Source organism: Pseudopodoces humilis, chromosome 2 (assembly GCF_049639895.1).
Source record: "Pseudopodoces humilis isolate 2021_Gansu_Grassland_sample_001 chromosome 2, ASM4963989v1, whole genome shotgun sequence".
Taxonomy (NCBI): Eukaryota; Metazoa; Chordata; class Aves; order Passeriformes; family Paridae; genus Pseudopodoces; species Pseudopodoces humilis.
In genome coordinates, this window is record NC_142201.1 from 85492554 (window position 1) to 85512012 (window position 19459).

A 19459-nucleotide genomic window follows, 5' to 3' on the forward strand; every position below is an offset into this window, starting at 1 on the left:
CCTACTGAAAGGTGATATTGAAGAGAAAATTAGTGTTATATAGTCAATGTGTCTGCATCATAGGAAGAAGAAGAAAAAAAAAGATTAATTGCTATCTTGACATAAAATAGTAGATGAGGACTCTTTTGTTAGCATTTTCAAGTGGAGCCTCTGGGATGTTTGGGGTTTTTTTTTCCCCCCAGTGCTGTTCAATAACTCTACCATGTCACCTGGAAGAGAGAGAAAAAATCATTATTCATATAACTTGCAAATTGGTCTGGACCTTTGATTAAATGGAATTATTTGAAAAGCACTTACTAATCCAGATGGGTTTGTAAACATCTGTGAAGAAAACTTTAAACCACACTTCCAAGGCAGATGTTGGCACTAAGGAGAGCAGAGAGGGGCTTAAAAACAGTGGTTCTGCAATTGTGTTCATCCAAGCTATAGAAATAAAGCAGAGAAAAATCAAATAGGTGATAAAGGATGCCATGACTCCCATATTCAGCATTGAGTGAGGCTTACTGATTGATATGGTTTTTAATTTAGCCAAAAGAAAGAAAATTAAAAATGAATGTTAAAAGAGCATTGCAAGATGGAATCCTGAAAGCACGCACTATGGGAAAAGCCTTAACGAGCTGTTTACTTATTTTGCCCAGAGAATGACTGGGATGTGAGCTAATTATGGTGTGCAAATTTCTACAGGGAGGTGATATTTATTGTGCTTCCTGTTCTGTTTTTTTTTTCCCTCAGGCAAAGGCAGAGTGCGAGCCAGTTGCAGGAAGCTGAAGCCAGACACCCTAGATGTTAAGCGGGTATTTTTAATCTTGAGGGTAATTAGCTCTTGGAATAAAACACATAGAAGCCCAGTAGATCCTCCAAGGTTGTAGTTTTTAATTAGGGCTCAGAGGACTTGAAGAAAGCCTAATGTGAGTGTTGCTGTACTGCTCTCCCTGAATTTTCTCTATAATCAGTTGAGATATGAGACTTTTCTTCAGGGACAGCAGAACATGAATCAAGCCTTTTCCCTGTGTCTCTCTGTGACAGCAGAGATTTTCCAGAGAAATCAGCTTTATTCAGCAGCACCCTCTGGTATAATTCATTACAAAACTCATTTTTTATCCAGGGTGCTGGAAGAGCTCAGATCAGCAGCAGCTCCTGAGAGGCTGCTTGGCCAGGCTGATGGGGGAGGTCAGACTGAGAGATTAGAGCACCCTCTCCTGCTCTAAAAATTAAAAACCAAGCAATACAGCTATAGCTTAACTGTCCCATGGGAAATACTGTGTCACTTACACACTTCAGTGAGCACTGAAGAGTGTTGGGAATTAATCTGATGGTATGCAAATAACACAGCACTGCAAAGAAATCTTTGCTTTCTAGTGTGGTTGTGGCAGTAATGATAAGCTGAAGATGTGAGGAAAAAAAGCAAGGTTTGGAGATAGAGGCATGGTTTTAAACTTCAATGTTTATTTCAGCCAGATGGGTTACATAAATAGCTGGGGGGTTTTGCCTCAGCTGCTTGATTTACCTTGTTTGTTTATTAGTGAAACCAAGCAGGCAGTGCCAGTATCTGAGCTTGTTTTGCAGAAGTAGGAGTGTTATCCCTGGTCTTGGATACCCTGAACATGGGAGAAATGTGCTGGAGCCATTTGGGATAACCAGATTTTCCTGTGGAGGATGGATTATTGACACAGTTATTACCTAATGGAAGGAGGGCTGTTACATCTGCAAACAAAAGGAGAAGGAAATGAAGGCAGTGATAAAGTTCTCAACCCACTTTACTATGGAAAGGTCTGAATTTTTAAGGGTAGAGTAATTATGCTAATGATTAGACTGCCAAGATTATTTTTTTAATCTTTCATTGCTGGGATTTGAATGCTATAAACAAACATCCTCTAGAAGTGAATCACTGGAGTTTTGCAGCTTCTTCTGGAGACTTTGAGTCTGCTGACCTGAAGTGGAATTAAACTGTGCAGCCCCATTGTTGCTACAGAAAGGAATGATATAGCACTGAGCATATAGCATATGGATAGAGATATAGGTACATCAGTATGTGGATAAATCAAACTTATAAGTTCAAATTAAAAAAAGACTCCCAACTGGAAAAAACTTTATTTAATGTTATTTTTTGAGTAAAACCTGGTGTCAAAACCTAACGCGCTGGTAGCATAGAAAGCAGTGTTCCGAGTTCAGGCTTGACATTAGAGTGTGTCTTAGGCACTTTCCAAACATGAAGCTATTTTATAATCCCTGATAACTATCTTGAGCTGTAACAGCCTTCAATGAAGCACATGCCCAGGAACCTCCCTGGATCTGAACTGTGCAAGGAAATGAATGAATGGGAGCAAATTAACAGAGAGAGCTGCTCTCCCCACTGCATCTGAAAGACTCTGTCTTCCCTCGATCATTAGTCATGAGGAGCTGTTCCTGAACTCATGCCAGTGAGATGTGTATAATTCATATGATGTATTTGAAGTTAACACTGCTAAAAGGTCGAATTACAAATTATTCCCTCTAGACCACAAATGCAGGGCCTCTGACCGCAGATAAATTATTGCAAGGGGCTTCCTAGCTAGGACAGGCATGGAGACATTTGTGGCTTTTCCAGGATGATAATTGTATTGCCAGGTCCAGAGGGAAAGTGGCTGGGAATGGTTTACTGGAGGGCTCAGCTCTAGGGAGGTATATGCAGGACCCAGGGAAATAACCAAGAATCATTAAATAATGGAATAGTTTGTATTGGAATTGTTTGTATTGAAAGGTCATCTAGTCCAACCCCCAAGAATACTTCTATGCAAGTGTAAAAAGCTCTGTGTATGTCAGGATGGGTACAAAAAACCAAACAGCGAAAAGGGGAGCATGGCACATCGGCAGAATGATGAAGCCAAAACTCAAATATTCTGTGTACCCCAAACCTATGGCTCAATAAGCCAATAAGCTTATAATATATATATAAAATATAATATATATATATAATAGCTCAATAAGAGGAGCCATCTCTGCTGTGATGCAGAGAGATTTAAAGAGCTGTTCCGCAGGAGCTGATCCCAGGAGCTAAATCCCACTAATCCAAGGGCAGAGCTTTAAGATGCCATCCCTACAACTGCTGGGTTAGATTGGAGTACAATCTGTACTGAGACAGTTCGGTGTGAGGCAGACTTGGACCTCGGCAAGACCTTCAAGGAGCTAAGGGCTTGGGAGGCTATAGCCCAAGCTGTGAAACCCTCAGGAGAGGAATGGCCCTCACCTAAAGGGACACAGGAAGATTTTGAGAAGGCACAGTGGATCCCAGAGCACCCACCCAGCTGGAATGGCCTGTGCACACAAGAATTTGAAGGAGGTGGGCACCAAAGCAGGGGAAGCTGACCCTGCATTGCCTAGTCCCATGGTGGTACCCACATCCAAGGACAGCCACTGACACTGGAGAGAGGCTGCTCTGCTGTGGGTGGCTCCTTCTGGAGATCTTCCTCCGTCAGGCAGAGGAGCTGTGAGTGAATTTACAGCACATGCTGCACTGCAGTGCTCTGTGCTGTGTGCCCTGGTGCCTGAGCATCCAGGATAAAAATACTTTTCCAGTCATGAACAGGTAAGCTGGAGTAAGGGGCCTGCTATTTTTAGAGCACAAACTTGCTAGGATCAGCAAAGTTTTCTAAGCCATGGGGTGACACTGCAGATGGAGGGGAGCCTGCTATGGCTTTGTTATTTCTGTGCTTAGCTGTGAAGGGGGAGATTGTTATTCAAAAAAACTCAAATGACCCTATGGTTCCTACTATTTAACCAAGAATATTTGAAGCAAAGAGTGTACACAGAGTTTTTCACCTGACAATTATTTAGCAGTTCTTTATCTAAATTCAAATCATAATCCTCCTTTTCCCTCGTTTTCTGATTATCTGTTCATCCACCTTTCAGTTTGCCAGATTTAAGAGACGCTTAGTTGTCCTTGAAAAATTTTTCCCAAAAGTTTTAAAATTGTATGCATATACATACAAATCCCTAAGTATGTATATGTGTGTGTGTGTGTGTTTTTGTCTGTATTTTGTCTTTGTGTGGGCTCTGGTTCATATTCACAACCCACTGAGGATTTTTGAGGGAAGTTGATGGCCTAGTGCATTTCACCTTTTAATTTACTTATATGGGTGTTTGTCTGCAGGACTTTGAAACTATATTTCCTAGGAACCAGAAGCACAGTGCTTCTGTGCATAGGTTGTGCTCACTACTGCAAACAAAGCAGGCTCATTCTTCACTGCCAGGTTTCAGCATATATTGCAATGCATATTAAAATGTTTATGTAAATGTGAATTCAAGGGTTATATGGCACGTCTGCCACTGTTTGGACACTTTTCTGCATGGTGAAGTGGCTTTTGTGGTGCACGTCCAAGTGTTTGTGTGTGGCTTTGGTTCTTCAAGGACTTGTGCCCTTAGAGCCTTTGTGAAGCTTGGGCTGACTCAGCTGTACCTACACACACGGAACAAATACCTATGGTGAAAGGCAAATGTAATCTCCTTTCCTTCCAGCACCTGGTAACGCTCTTCCTGGCTTCCTGAAGAACTTGGTGCAGATCTACCCACCTGGAAAGCAATGTCATTTCTCCTGTGGTGTCCTAAGAGCTTCTTCTGGATGCTGTCAAGACACATCAGCGTGCATCACTTCAACACTGGAAATTCATTCAAGACATTTTTCCAGGCTCTCTGGTGGCTGCTCTTTGGAATAATCCTATTTTGTTCCCCAGCACATTGCTCTGTCTTTAAGATTGGACTGCTTGGACCCTGGAACTGTGACCCCTTCTTTTCCAAAGCCTTTCCCCATGTGGCTGCCAGGTTAGCTGTGGGACGAATAAGCAGAGACCCTTCACTAGATCTTGGCCACCGGCTGGATTATGTGATCCTGCAAGAAGAATGTGAGACACCAAGAGCTCTGCTTAGATTTGTTGACTTTGGAAAGCTTTCCTCAGCTTTTATAGGCCCTCTAAACCCTGGCTTCTGTGAGGTGGCTGCACATTTAGGGGAAAACTGGAATAAAGCTATCTTCTCATGGATGTGCATCAATTATAAGCTGGATTCCACCATCCCCCACAATGCATTTGCAAGAACTCTGCCCTCTCCAACCCAAATTTTGCTTACAATAATGAAATATTTTAAGTGGGCTCATGTTGGCATCATTGCATCCAGTGAGGATATTTGGATGTACACAGCCAAGGAGTCAGCAACTGTGCTCAGGAACCATGGGCTACCTGTAGGCATCGTTACATCAGTGCATAAGGGAGAAAAAGGCATTGAAGACACCTGGAACAAGATTAAAGAAGTTAATAACATTAAAAGTAAGTGCTTTGAGTCTCATTCCTTTTTTTTAATTTTTTTTTTTTTGTTCCCCCAGGGGAGGACTGCATTGTTAGCCGATGGACATACTTTAGAGAACGAAAACTTAAAGTGATTTAAGTCAAGCAATATCTTATCTCTGATCTCATGGCTTCACATAAAAGAATGCTGGGTATTTTGTATGTGTTGAAGATAGATCAAAATAGTCTACTGCAACCTGAGAAATTTGGTCCAGCTTGTCTGAAAAAAATAATATTTCGTAAATGGTTCTGTGTGCTTGGCTTGTGTAAAGAGGAGTTAATAGGAAGGTTTTATATTAATGGTAATTTGTACTGTGGAATATCAAAAATCTAAATCAATATCAAAAATCTGGCTTTGATGCTGTGTCCTATATTTCAGATCTCCCCACCATGGTCCCATGGCATTTTGCAGGAAAAGGCACAGACTTTGGGACAGTCAAGCATGGACCAGATATTTAAACACAATGCAGTGTCCAACATAAAATCTGTATATTTGGTGGCAGGGTGAGCGTGTGGAGGTTGGGCACTGCTTACCACTGTGAGGTATCTGTCAGCTCAGGGCACACAGAGAGAAAGCTCAGGTCTTGGTCAATGGCAACAATGACCACAACTGCCCATCATCTTCGGCTCCTGCACCCCACTTCTGTAAAACTTCTCTCTATTCCTTCTTTACAGCTGCAGAGATGGTAAAATTCACAACCTCCTTTATTAGGTGTGACAGACCTCTAGAGGTTGAACAAAATGGGTGTGACTCTCAGTTTCCTCAGCACATAACATCAGAATCTGACCTGATAGAGTAGTTCAGACAGCTCTTTTACTGAGGGAGGGAAGAGCTATTTTGTGTTAAAAATCCCAAAGAGAATACTAACTCTCTCTGCTCCCCTTGTGTTCCAGTTATACTCCTGTGCATGCATTCTGTTCTCATCGGAGGGCAGGAACAGGCCGCCTTACTCACAAAAGCTCTGGAAATGGGACTAGCAGATGGAAGATACATCTTTGTCCCATATGACACTTTGCTGTACAGTCTTCCCTACCGAAACAACTCATTCAGTGTCTTTGATAATGACAGCAAGCTCCGGGAAGCTTATGATGCTGTGCTGACCATCACACTGGAGTCTGGAGAAAGGACTTTCTATGATGCTTTCAGGGAAGCTAAAGAAAGCGGTGAAATAATCAGGGATTTAGAAGCCACACAGGTAAATATTCTTTCTCTTGGGCTTTTCTGGGACCTGTCAATAGGAAACATAAGCCATAGTTACAGAAAAAGTACAGGAAAGAGTCAATCCAGCCTGCATACTTTCATTTTGAGAAAAAGACAGAGAAGTTTGAATGTGGTCTACACTCATCTGGAAAGATCACTTTTCCCAGATGTCTGGCAATATAACTTACTTGGTTCAACTGTAGGACCATGATGGGAATTCAAGAGAAAGGGACTGTGTCTGAGGTTTTCAGGTTTGGTTTTCTATGTGCTAGCTGCAATGGACTTGAATTGAAGAGGTATCTCTCAAGGTGGGTGAAGTCCATGGAGTCTGTAGGGAATCAAAACAAGATGTCCATATGACTGAGAATTTGAGGAGATGAGACAGGCTCAAGAAATAGTGGATGCTTCTAGAGGGAAATATTTAAGACCATTGCTGTTGCCTTCTTCCTAGCACTATAGTCAAAGATATTCTTTGTCAGCACAATTATCTAGTCACTGTCAGCCTATTAAAAACAAAATCAGTTTTTACCTTGAGGACATTTACAAGTATTGGAGAATCTTATACTGGTGAAGAGATACTGGATTCATCTGAGCTATTCTTCAAATCTCCCTACAACATTTCAAAAAATTACAAGTGCTTTTAAGACATAATTTATCAGATCTGCAAGGATCTGCTTTAGAAGGAGATGAACCATGTCTTGAAAGCATTAATTTCTTTCCCTTCACTTTAATGAGAGCCCAGGTTAACTGTATTGAGTGACAGGTTCTTCATTGCAGATACCTACATCTGGTCAATTAATCCCACAAATGTCAGGTTCTGTGGCTCCCAAGAGCACTTCTAATTTTTCTCACAGGTGTGTGCCTATAATCTCTCTTCACCTAGCAGCTGTGAATGACCACATGATTGCAAAAGTCACCATTTGTGTTAAAGGTTCCTAAATCAAGTCTGGCGTGAAGGGAGCAGTGCAAACAGAAAAGGCTCTGTTACCCCACAGAACAAGTTTGCTGTGGCTCTGCTGTGGGATTTTTGCATCTTTGGGATAAGTAATATTCTGACAGAGGAGACCAATTCTTTGGGCATGACACTTTTCCTGTCTTGGTATGGAGCCTCTGACTTTATCTTCTATTTGTAGATGTTTTAGTGTCATGTTTTGAGGCAGGAAAAATTTGTGATAAATTTCAGCCAAACATCAAGCTCAGAATCTTGGCTTTTCCTATCATAATGCAATTCTGTGTAGTTTTAAAAATATTTTGAAATGCCATTTGGGAATCCACCATAAGAAAAGATGGATATTCAAGGTCATGCATATATTGGGTCTATTTTCAGCCCAAGATTCTTCAAATCCATTACTCTGTGAGCCTTAATGTTCTGGTGTCTCAGTATTTAAGTTCACAACCTAGCCAGGGGGAAAATATTGTTGCCACCAATCTCAAACTGAAGGTTAGGGGCAGTTTAGCCTAAATTTCTCCTGTATTTTTTAGGTTTCTCCGCTCTTTGGAACAATCTATGATGCCATTTACTTCATGGCAATGGCTATGGACAGTGCACGGAGGAAAGGAGTCAGAACCTCAGGAGCAAACATAGCTGAGCACACAAAAAACTTCAGCTTCCCTGGATTTAGTCACCAGGTAGAGACAGACAGCTGTGGGAAGGGGCTGAACAATTATGTGATACTGGACACAGATGGTCATGGGAACCAGCTTCTCCCAACCCACCTGCTGGACATGTCTTCAGGCTCTGTGTTGTCCCTAGGCCAGTCCATCCACTTCCCCAATGAAGTTCCACCCAAACCAGACTCCAGCTGTTGGTTTGATCCAGATGTTCTCTGCACTGAAGGTAAGAAAGGAAAAAAAGAACCAAAAATAGGATGAAATGGCATTGAGTCCATGGTTCTCATTTCTTTAGTCTTTTCTCTCACTGCAAGTGGTTACCCCTTTGAATTAGAACTCCCCAACCAGAAAAGTCTAAATTCAAGAATCTAGTGTAAAAACACCCAGTCATCAGGCTGTTTGTAGCAGGAATCCTGTGCAGAGGTGACACCACTGATCCACAATACTCTCTTATTGTTTGTTAGGACACAGAATTACAGAATCCTTACTGCTGGAAAAGACAGTAGGATCATCTAGGATCATCAAACCCTTAATCTACCACTGCCAGGCCCACCACTGAATATCACACCTACACAATCATTTCAGCAATTCCAGTGCCATTAATCCCACCACTCTTCTGGGACAGTAAGTGCTTGAAAGGGTCTAATACTCAACAGCATCCAATATTAATAGGTACCATTATATATCAGAGGTTCCACCCAGCACTGTGTGTCTGTCCTTCTGGAGGACAGGACACTAAGAGGATTTGCCTTGAAGACAACCTAAGAGAGCTGCACAAGAGCAGATGCTCTCAGCATCCGGCCTGTTAACCCCTGCTTCTTTACCCAGGTAGCAATGAGGAGTGAAGGACCATCAGATTTCACCTCATCAAGAAAAAATGATAATCATTACTCAAAATAATTTGAGTTATTATAGATAACAGAGGTATTAATCAAAGGCCTGGGGGCAGAGATATCTGTGTTGCTTCCTAGGTTTGTCAGACTGGGCATTGGGTTTACCTATTGTTTTTTAATTTGAGGCAACTGTGGTGCAGTTTTAAAGTTCACAGGAAAGTCAAAATCTCAGGGTAGGGTACTTAACCTCCTCTTGACATATTTACTCATAATACTAAACATTTACACCTATTGCTCCAGGATATGACTTAAAGAGATGAAATGAACCACATCTACGGAATATTTCATTCAGTAGCTGAGAAAACCATTCTTGGCTTAGCCATAACTGAGCTGACACATTAATCAGTGTCACTCTATGAAAACTAGAGATGTACTGATTTTATAGCAACTGACAAGCAATAGAAGAGATAAGTATAATACTATCATATATCTAATTTTGCACTGCCCCTAGGAACAATGTAGCAATTTAGCATCCCATTGCAGTTTATGGAAAAGTCACACTGATTTTTAGAGAGACCAGATTTTATGTTCATACCTTAACAAAAGCATAAAGCTCTAGGCATCTGTCAATTGGACAGTAATTTATTATGGTTGCCAGAATTTCAGAGACTGAACTTTATGGCTAGAATTAAATGCAAGCCTCACTCTAGCTTTTGTTTGAAGTTAGGCTTGGAGGGGTGTTGGGTGTGAAGTTGTGAGGCTGCTGTGCTTCCTGGCTCCAGGTTCAGCAGGATCAGGGCTGAGCTGGTGTTCCCAGAACACAAACACACACACACACACTGCAGACACAGACAGTCCTTGGCAGAGTAACACAAACAGGAGAGTTACGTCTTTACAGGCACCACTACCCACAGCCAGAACTGCTGGGACATGGACATCAGAAATGGCCTGGTGCTGCCTCTATGCACCTCATAATTAGGCCCCAAGCTTGTTACCAGATCTCACAGCCTCAGCTCCTGTAGACTCACAAATGTATCCTCCAGTAGATGGTCCAAACCTAAATTTCCCCATAGGCATCCCTCAAACCCTTCTGTCTGTGCAGGAGTTGACTCCAGACTTGTGGTCTCTCATGGATTGCAGGCTCCAGGACTCACCTTCCCTGTTAGTTAGGCTGATGTTAAGTCTGTAAATATCATCCACAGTCAGAGAGCACAGTTACCCAGGAAAAAAATGTTGATGGGGTTAAGAATGTGAGAATGACTGCACCGATCAAGTGCAGGGTTTGCTTGGAAAAAAATGCACAACATGGTTACATGTGACCAGAATCCCCATCCTCTCACATAGTTGAGCATTCCTGTCCCATTCTATCTCCCCCTTCACCTGTGTTTGCCCTTTTCCCTAAAGATCCTGTAAGAAGTTTCATGTACTCCCACAGTTCCCTTAAAGCATCCCCAAATGACTTTAACTCAATCTCATCCATTCCCTCAAGCATGCTGTAAGTTTGCTCTTTCCCAAAAGCTCATAATTAGCTTACTTTCACTTCTGGTTAGTTGTGAAGTATGGTATGGGTTGGGAGCGACTTTTCAAGGCCATCTTTTCCAATCTCACACAAGACCAGCTTGCTTAAAGTCCCATGGAGCCTGATTTTGAGCACTGCCAGGGATGGGGCAGCCACAGCTCCCATGGGCAATCTCTTCCTGCGTATGTGTGAGGACAGCCAGGGCCTGGGGCCCTAGACTGAAGCAGTGACATTTCAGCTAAAATGCTCTGTCTTTTCCTGAAACAAATACCAATTTTCAAAAATGCCCTCAGCTTTCACTGGAAAGCTCTAGATCACAGTGCTTACAGATAGGCACCAGTGTGACATAGAGTCGTAAACCTTTGGTCAACCCAAATTTCACCATGTTTGCTTGTGTTTATAGATCTCTGGATACAAACAGAATAGAACAGAAAAATTAGGAAGCAGAAGAGACAGACATAGCAAACAGTTCCCACTGGAATTTAGCTTATGCAGTCATTTCAGCTTCCCTTAGCTCTCCAGTAAACACACTCATCAGCAAAGTATCTTTCTCCAGTACTTTATGCTGATGGATGTGTTGAGGAGAACATCAACCTTCTGCTGCTCCTCCTTTTCTTCTCTTTTCAACGTTAGAAATCTGCAGCAGAGAATGAAAAAGCCCAGATGGGCCAGTGACTCACCCTGGCCACTGGTTTAGTACCACATGATAAAGATTTTTTCAGCATTTCAGTTCCTGAAGATAAAAGGGACAAGTGTTAAAAAGTTCTGAACTTTGCAGAAGCTTCCTCTAAAACTTAATACTTCCCTGTGAGTCTATTTATTTACTTGAATATAAATTATTTTTCCACTGATACAGGGCTCTAAGTCTGGTTTAGGAAAAAAAAGTGCATGGAAATAAATAATTAGCATAGCTGAAGCTTTATGTATACCAAGTTAGTAAATATTTGTGTATTCATAAATGAACATTGCATTAAAATTGTCTTCTGGAATTCTCCTGGCTGAATATTTGACTTTGTAATCCAATGTCCTGATATTGATGTTTTTAATATTATTGCCTAAATCAAAATGATTTTCTAATTCACTGATTCTTTTCCCATCTTTGCACAGGGATTGAGCCTGCAGACATTTTGCTGGGAGTAATGTCGTTATTTGTCCTGGTGTTGTGTGCTGTGGGCCTGGCTTCTCTTATCAGGTGAGAATTGCAGCACACATTTGAGTTGGTGCCACTTTTAGCTTCTATGTGAGGCTTGTGCTTTAGCCAGCAGTTTAGACTATGCACACACAGAAGGTCTGATTTTGCTCTTGGCTCTCCAGCCACATATCTCCTCACATTTGTGGTGTGTTGGCCCAGGCATCCACCAAAGCCATTCTGTCTCTCCCTTCCTCAGCTGGGCAGGGGAGAGAAAATACAACAAAAGTCTCATGGGTCAAGAGGAGTCAGGAAGAGGTCATTCACCAATTGCACAACAGCCAACATGGACTTGATGTGGGGAAACTAAATTTATTGCCAAGCAAATCGGAGTAAGATAATCAGAAATAAAATCTTAAAAACACCTTCTTCCCATCTCTCCCTTCTTCCCAGGCTTAACTTACTCCTAGATTCTCTACTTCCTCCCCACCAGCAGCAATGGGGCCAGGGAATGGGGACTGCAGTCAGTTCATCCCAGACTGCCTCTGCTGCTCCTTCCTCCTGAGGGGAAAGACTCCTCACACCCTTCCCCTGCTCCAGAAGTGTGTTGCTGGATGTTTCTGAAGCATTAGGAAGGTGGTTATCACTTTGGAAGTGCAAAGAATGACATATAAACCAAAGACAGGAATCTGTTATGAGAACACAAGGGTTAAAACCAAGTATTTTTCTTACTCCAGATCATTCTTGCCTGGATTTCTGTTCTTAATATAATCATGTTTCCTATGAAACATGTGAGGCTGACCCTCTGTATTTTCTCCATGTACTAAAGAGAAAGAAAATATCTCTGGAGAGAATTTGGAGCAAATATTTAGGATACATCTTTATTACCAATTTGATTAATTCCCTGTTTTGAACTAGGGTTCAGCTCCCTGGTCGTTCCCTTTGTATTCATCTGGGCATGAGATATTTGGAGTAAAAGCAGTAGTCTTCTGTGTAAGGAATAATTTCCCAGAATTGCATGTCACATCTGTGTCCCAGCTCTAAATCCAAGGTAGAAATGTGCCAGATGGATTGGTTGGTCTGAGAGCTATGGATTGCTCTTGGCAAGGTCACTGTAGCCCTGGAGTAGTCTATGAATTACTGATGTGCACATGACCAAATTTAGAGTGAAAATAGACTGAAATTAGAAGGCATATTTGCTGAGCAGCAATAAGTTCAGCTGAGTAGAGCTCCTAGATTGTTTCAGGAACAACCAGCTTTGCCTTTCAAATAATTCCCAGACGTGTTTTGTCTCCACTCCTGAGTCATCCCTCCAAACCCAGATATAAGGCCACCCAGCAAGCAGCACCCCAAACAGCTCCCCCACTTTCAGCACACAGCTGCTTCTGATAGAACTGCAGACACTGATGAGGTTGCCTCCATCCACCCACACTTTGAAACCCTGCTCTGTTCCCTGGCTACCATCCTCTACAATTAAGTAAATAAAAGACAATCTTTCTGCCTACTCTATTTGTAAGCTCTTCCACAAGCACCAGGCTGTGCTTGGGAAGGCTTGGTCATGAGAAAAGATGTATGGCCATCTGCAAGGGAAGGAAAAGTCCAGCATGACTCAGACAATGATTTATATTAGGAAGGGGCATGTCTGGAACTAAATTTAAACCACAGCATGGTCTGACTTGAAATGTGGAAGCTCTGGTCTTAGCTCTGTCAGGGATCTGCTGCATGACCTTAAATGAGTCACTCCACTCTCTCTGCTTAACTTTTGGCAGAGGGATGCTTTCCTCCCTGCTTAGGGAGAGGATGTGATTTATCAAGTAAGGTTTTTCAGATGGACTTGTGAAAGGTACATAAGCGATGATATTTTTCATGAAGATGAGTTGGGTGGCTTGGGACAGTGTGTTTAGAGAAAGATTATAAAATGTCATCCCAAGTAAAGCCTGTGGTTATGTGGCCAAGGCTTCCTCTCAGCTTCAAGAAGATGTTTGTGCTGTTCTAAAATGGAGAGGAAAAGTGAATTGTGGTGATTTGGAGTTGTTTTATGTGGTGGTGTCCTTCTAGAGTAGTGTTAGTAAAAGTCATCCTACTGTCCACCTCATCAGGGAAACACTTAGGAAAGTGCAGACCAGTCATCTGCTGTAGTGTTAACAAAGCTCCTCAAGCAAAAGAGGTGACGCTGAGGGCAATGGGGGAGCTTTCCCTTCCCTTTTCTGCTCCTGGCTGAGGAGTTTTTGACTGTCTAATAGATACTGCTGCTTTGTGCTCAGTGTTAAACCCTGATGTCCATTGAAACAATGGGATCAAAATGAGGTGTGATGTGACATGTCCCGTACTGCTCATCCCCTGTAGCTTTTCCCTCTGTACAAACCTGTGACCATTACAAGGGCACATCTTGCTCTGCTTCATAACGCACCATGCTACAATATAGACACTCAGACAGTTTGTTTAGACAGTAACTTGTGTCCAGGCAGCTCTTATAAATTAGCCATAGCCATAGTTGAGCTTCAGTCCCTAAGAAAGGCTGATGTGCCTAAATGTGGTTTGCTCATGACCAGACCAGCTGGACTAATAGAACTTGGTTTTGTCTCCTAATGGAGAGAGATTTGGGATATGACAAATAAAAGCAAGCAAAATATGTATGCCTTACATATGCATCCAAGTAATGTTTGTAAACAGATTAAATCCAGTTGGCTATTTGTGATAAGACCCTTTGAGATGCTAGCGTTTGTTGCTATCCGTGTTGAAATGGGTAATTCATTACTTGGGATTTGAGTCCAAGCCAAGGCATTGTGATTTGTCCAGTGCTTTTACCCCCACAATGCCTACCCCCACTCCCACACCATTTTAGACCTTAAAAATCATCCAGTTCCAACCACTCTGCCATGGGCAAGGACACCTTCAGCTACACCAGGCTGCTGAGAGCCCCATTCAACCTGGCTTTGAACACTTCCACAGCTTTGAAGCTGCCACAGCTTCTCTGGGTAACCTGTGCCAGTGCCTCAGCACCTTCACAGTAAATAATTCTTCCTAATATCAAATTTAAACCTGTACTCTTTCAGCTGGAAGCCATTCTCCCTGTCACTCTATGCCCATCAAAAGTCCCTCTCCAGCTCTCTTGTCACCCCTCTCCTTAGGCACTGGAAGGTGCTCTAAGAAATCCCCAAAACCTTCTCTTCTCCAGGCTGAACAGCCCCAGCTCCCTCAGCCTGTCTCCATAGCAGAGGTGCTCCAGCCCCTGATCATCTTCATGGCCTTCTCTGGACCTGCTCCAACAGATCCACGACCTTCCTAAGTCAGGGTTGTAAATCATTCAGCTCCCCAGAGCTGGATGCAGCACTGCAGGCAGGGTCTAGTACTGCAGGGGAGCCAGATGTGGGGGATGCAGAGGAGGTGTAAACTGACTACCTGTAGTGGGTTGACCCTAGCTGGCTGCCAGGTGCCCACTCAGTCACTCTATCACTCCCTTTCCCACTGGCATAGGGGATAGAATAAGGTGGAGAATGACCAGCAGGGTGAGGTAAGGCAGTTTTATTACAGCAAAAAGAAAGAAATAAGCGGAGATCTGCACGTGCAAGAGCTAAAGAGGACAAAAATCAGTCTCTACTTCCCATCAGCAGTGATGTTCGGACACTTCTTGTGAAGCAAGGCTTTAGCAGGCATAGCTGTTCCTCCAGAAGACAAACATCGAAAACTCAGGGATGCCACAACTTCCTCCTCTCTCCCTTAGCATATATCTCTGAGCTGACATCATACACTATGGAATATCCTTTTGGATAATTTGGGTCAGCTGGCCTGGTTGTGTCCCTTCCCAGGATCTTTCCCACTCCCATCCCCTTTGGTGAGGGGACAGAATGGCAGAAGGACACTGCTGCTTGGCAGAAGCCAAAACACTGGTCTGTTATCGACACCCCTTCAGCTACCAATGCAAAGCACAGCGCTGTAAGGGCTGTGAACTTTACTGCGGTCAGACCCAATATGGTACCTAAAATTGATAACCATGACTCTGCAACTCTTGCAGGCAGAGTATCTTGAACAACCAGCTTTTCAGGGGTCCAAACAAGATAATACTGACCTTGGATGATCTCATCTTCATCAAGCCAGAGCTACACAGAAAGGTGAGTCCTTGTACTTGTGAAAGGAATCTGGTGGAATACTCTAGAACAGATTTGCTGTGTGGTATTTTCATACTCATGAAGCTCTGGAAGGGTCATTTTATTTCTTCATGTAATTTTCCCCTGCATATTGGAAAATTTCCCATATGCTGAGTGCTTTTGAGTCTCAGATTAGATGTCAGAGCTTTTATGATGATGCAAAATCGTAGCCTTGATTGTGTTTCTTCTAGGTGCCAGGGCTTATTCCTTATTCTTGAGGTTGGATGGTACACCATAGGGCATGTCCAAAAAGATAAACCATCTTACCCTCTAAAATAAACTGTCTTCATTCAAATACATTGGAACCATTCCTGGTCCATTCTGGCTCATACCCAGAGCTAGTGATCTGCTGGGGATGATCCAATGATTTCCTTACCCAGAGATCTGTGCTGCAAGGCAGAGCTAGAGTGGAGGTTTACACCCCAAAGGTGGTAGCTGCCTAGCACCTGCTTTCCTTGCCTTCCAGAGGCTGACCTTGGACAGTCTGACTGATGCAAACAGCATAGCAGTCAAGAGCAGAAGCCTGAAATCCGTAACCCGCTCCGCTTCCTTGAAAAGCACAGTTGCCACCCATGAAACCTCCAATGTGGCTTTGTATGAGGTAGGTAGGGACCTCATGCAGCCTTCTCTCACTGCTTCTGTTCACTGGGCTGCTCCAGGGGGAAAAGTATTTGGCTGCAGTACTGTAGGTCCCAGGATGGAGATAGTTTGAACAAACCATAAGTATGAAAATAAGTTGCTCCCAAGCATGGACTTAGCAGTGTTTAAGGTCCCAACCCTCAGCCTGATGCTCAGAGTCATGTGGGATGGGAATATGCAACATTGCCAGTCTGGTCCTGACAGAGAAGTCACCACCTAAGGTGGTGGAACCATGATGAACCTTTCTTACAAGACAATGTTTATTTGGTGACATATCTAATAAGGAACTTTCTTACAAGACAGGATCTAAATACACAAATAGAAGCTCAAATTCCCATTGTGTCAAGAGCACTGTATGAAGCTTAAGCAGACGCCATGGCCAAGAAAACTCATCCCATCCACCAGCTCTTTCCTGAAAATGCAGTTTTTTTAAAAATGGCAAAGAAGAAGAAGAGCAAAATAAATTTGATCAATAATGAATGCCAGACAAAAGCTCTGGCCAGAGTTATTTTCATTTTTTAATAAATTTGTTGCTGTTTGTCAGATACTAAGACACTTCCAGGCATGAAGTTGTGATCCAGGTGAAGGTCCTGCCTCACTCCTTTTTTTGATGGTTTGCTGTGGATATTCTTATTTGGGTTCAGTATATAAATAGTCTGTTGCCAAGAGCATTAAAATTCCCCAGCCACTTTCGAAATCAAAGATCTGAAATTTAGATCTGGGTCCCAATGTTAACTGTTGCTCAGAGATTTGCTGTCAGCCACCCACCTGTATTGGGATTAGGGGGCTGGAGCTTGTCTCTTGAGAGGAAAGGTTGAGGGAGTTGGACCTGTTCAGCCTCAAGAAGAGACACCTGAGAGAGCACCTCACTGAGGTGTATAAATATCTGAAGAGAGGGTGTCATGAGGACAGAGCCAGGCTCTTCTCAGTGGACAAGAGGCAAAAGGCAGGAACTGACGCACAGGAAGTTCCTCCTGAACATGAGGAAGAACCTTGCTGTGCAGGTGACCAAGCATTGAAACAGATTGTCCAGGGAGGATGTGGAGTCTCCCTCACTGGAGATATTCAAGAACTGCCTGGACACAATCCCATGCAGTGTGCTCTAGGATAACCTTTCTAAAGCAGGGAGGTTGGACTAGATGGTCCATCACTGGTTTCTTCCAACCTTAACCGTTCTCTGATTCTGTGATTGTGGACAGGGAGACCAGGTGTGGCTGAAAAAATTTGAGATGGGACCAGTTCACAATCTGCAGAAAAGTTCCACCAGCATCTTAAGGAAGGTAGGAATAGGGGATGATGACATGTGGAGGGAAGGCTTCTCAGGGGGTGTTTTAGGCTTCAGGGTGTTTTTGTTGTGGTTTGTCTCATGTTTATCCATTAAATCATGCGTTGCGGTTGTCAATGAGTATTGTCTGGTGGAATGCGGTAGAGTGGACCACACACGACTGCATCTGACAAATTTACCATAGATCCATATGTCAGTCAGCAGCTTGTAAAACCTCACCCTGGACCTGCCACTTCCAAGCTGCTGCAGTGTTAAATGTACAACCAATCCTACAAGTGACCTTGCCTGCAAAGGCAGAGTGGTTTGGGGAACTCATCCCTGCACGGTGTGAGGAACTGGTAGATATTTTCATGTATTATATATTGACAGTGTGACACAGACACGGCTGTGCATTTCTCTAGGGTTTGCTTTGTGTTTCACCTAAGTTGCCTCTCAGATGCATAATTTCGGTCTTCAATTTTATTGTTTCAAATGACAAGAAAGCATTCTTGATTTCCAAATTCAAGGTCATTAGCTGTTGACAGCTATTGCTAACATAGCAGTGGCATTTTTATGCATGTAAAAGCAACAAATTTACCAGGGCATGTCTCCCAAGACACCATTGATTGATGACTTTGGACTCTTTATGTATGGTATTGCTTTCCAGTTGAGAGCAAGATCCACATGCTGAGCTCAATCTACCCCAGCAAAGCCATTCTGGCCCAGCGAAAGATTCAATCCAGTTTGTCTAAACAAAACACAAACTTCTGTTTAGTTTGCTTTTTACTATCTTGCTTTCTTTGCCTTAATGAATGGGCAAAGGAAAACAAAGCTTGAAAATAGCTTGAAAAATAAGCACCAGAGAGGTTGTTTATTTCCCCATCCTTCTGTGTAAGGAAGTTTGGGAGTACAAGTGTGAAAAGGGCATCTAGTGATATCAAAGAGCTGCTGAGCAGATGTCTGACTGACCTTACTGTCTTGTTTCAGATGAAAGATCTGCGTCATGAAAATGTGAATCTGTTCCTGGGCTTTTTCTCTGACTGTGGCATCTTTGCCATAGTGACAGAGTACTGCTCACGAGGCAGCCTGGAGGACTTGCTGAGAAACGAGGATATGAAACTGGACTGGATGTTCAAGTCCTCTCTTGTGATGGACCTAATTAAAGTAAATCCATTGCTCCTGCTGAGGCATGATCTGTATGGGACTTTTATGATGACTAAGCTATTTCAAACAGAACGTTGGGTTTTTAATAACACAGGGAAACCAAATCTGGATGTAATTTTATCAGTCTTTAAAGAAGACTTCCTATCCTTATTTTGTTGCCATATGAGAGAAGCACCATTTGGGACAGTAGAACAACAACCACACAGCAGGACAAGAGGCTAAAGCTATGTATCAGGCTGCAACTGATCACCTAGAACAACAGAATTTTGTGACAAATTCATTCTTCGCAGAGGCCCTTTTTTGTTGTAAATCAGAAATGCATCCACCATAGAACCAAACAGCATCCGTCCCTGGTTCACACTTCCAGTCATGTCCCATGTTTTCATGTCTTAATGGTGAACTACTAAACTGGGACAGGTGGATTCCAGAGAGTAGGAAGCCAGAACCATTCTTGCAGTCTGTGATCTGCCTTCTGAACCTCCTTGAGGGAGATGGGTAGGGCACCCAGCTCTTCATGGCTTCCTTTGACCTAACAATTCAGTAACACTTGTGTCTACTTTCTTATCCTTGCCTAAAAGCAGAACTTCCAGGTGCAGTGAGATGTAGGGCTACAGAGGGAGGCATCTGAGTCTTCCT

General features: G+C 42.9%; 1 protein-coding gene across 1 annotated transcript in view; it reads left to right on the top strand.

The window, feature by feature from the left end:
• The first annotated feature begins 4558 nt into the window (after window positions 1-4558).
• GUCY2F (guanylate cyclase 2F, retinal) overlaps window positions 4559-19459 on the top strand; it is a 38200-nt gene continuing 23299 nt past the window's right edge. Inside the window, exons 1-8 of the mRNA XM_005531034.2 lie at window positions 4559-5297; window positions 6210-6511; window positions 7999-8353; window positions 11587-11671; window positions 15624-15720; window positions 16223-16357; window positions 17595-17675; window positions 18647-18823. Of these exons, the coding sequence (XP_005531091.2) occupies window positions 4559-5297; window positions 6210-6511; window positions 7999-8353; window positions 11587-11671; window positions 15624-15720; window positions 16223-16357; window positions 17595-17675; window positions 18647-18823 (1971 nt within the window). The remainder of the gene's footprint in view (window positions 5298-6209; window positions 6512-7998; window positions 8354-11586; window positions 11672-15623; window positions 15721-16222; window positions 16358-17594; window positions 17676-18646; window positions 18824-19459) is intronic.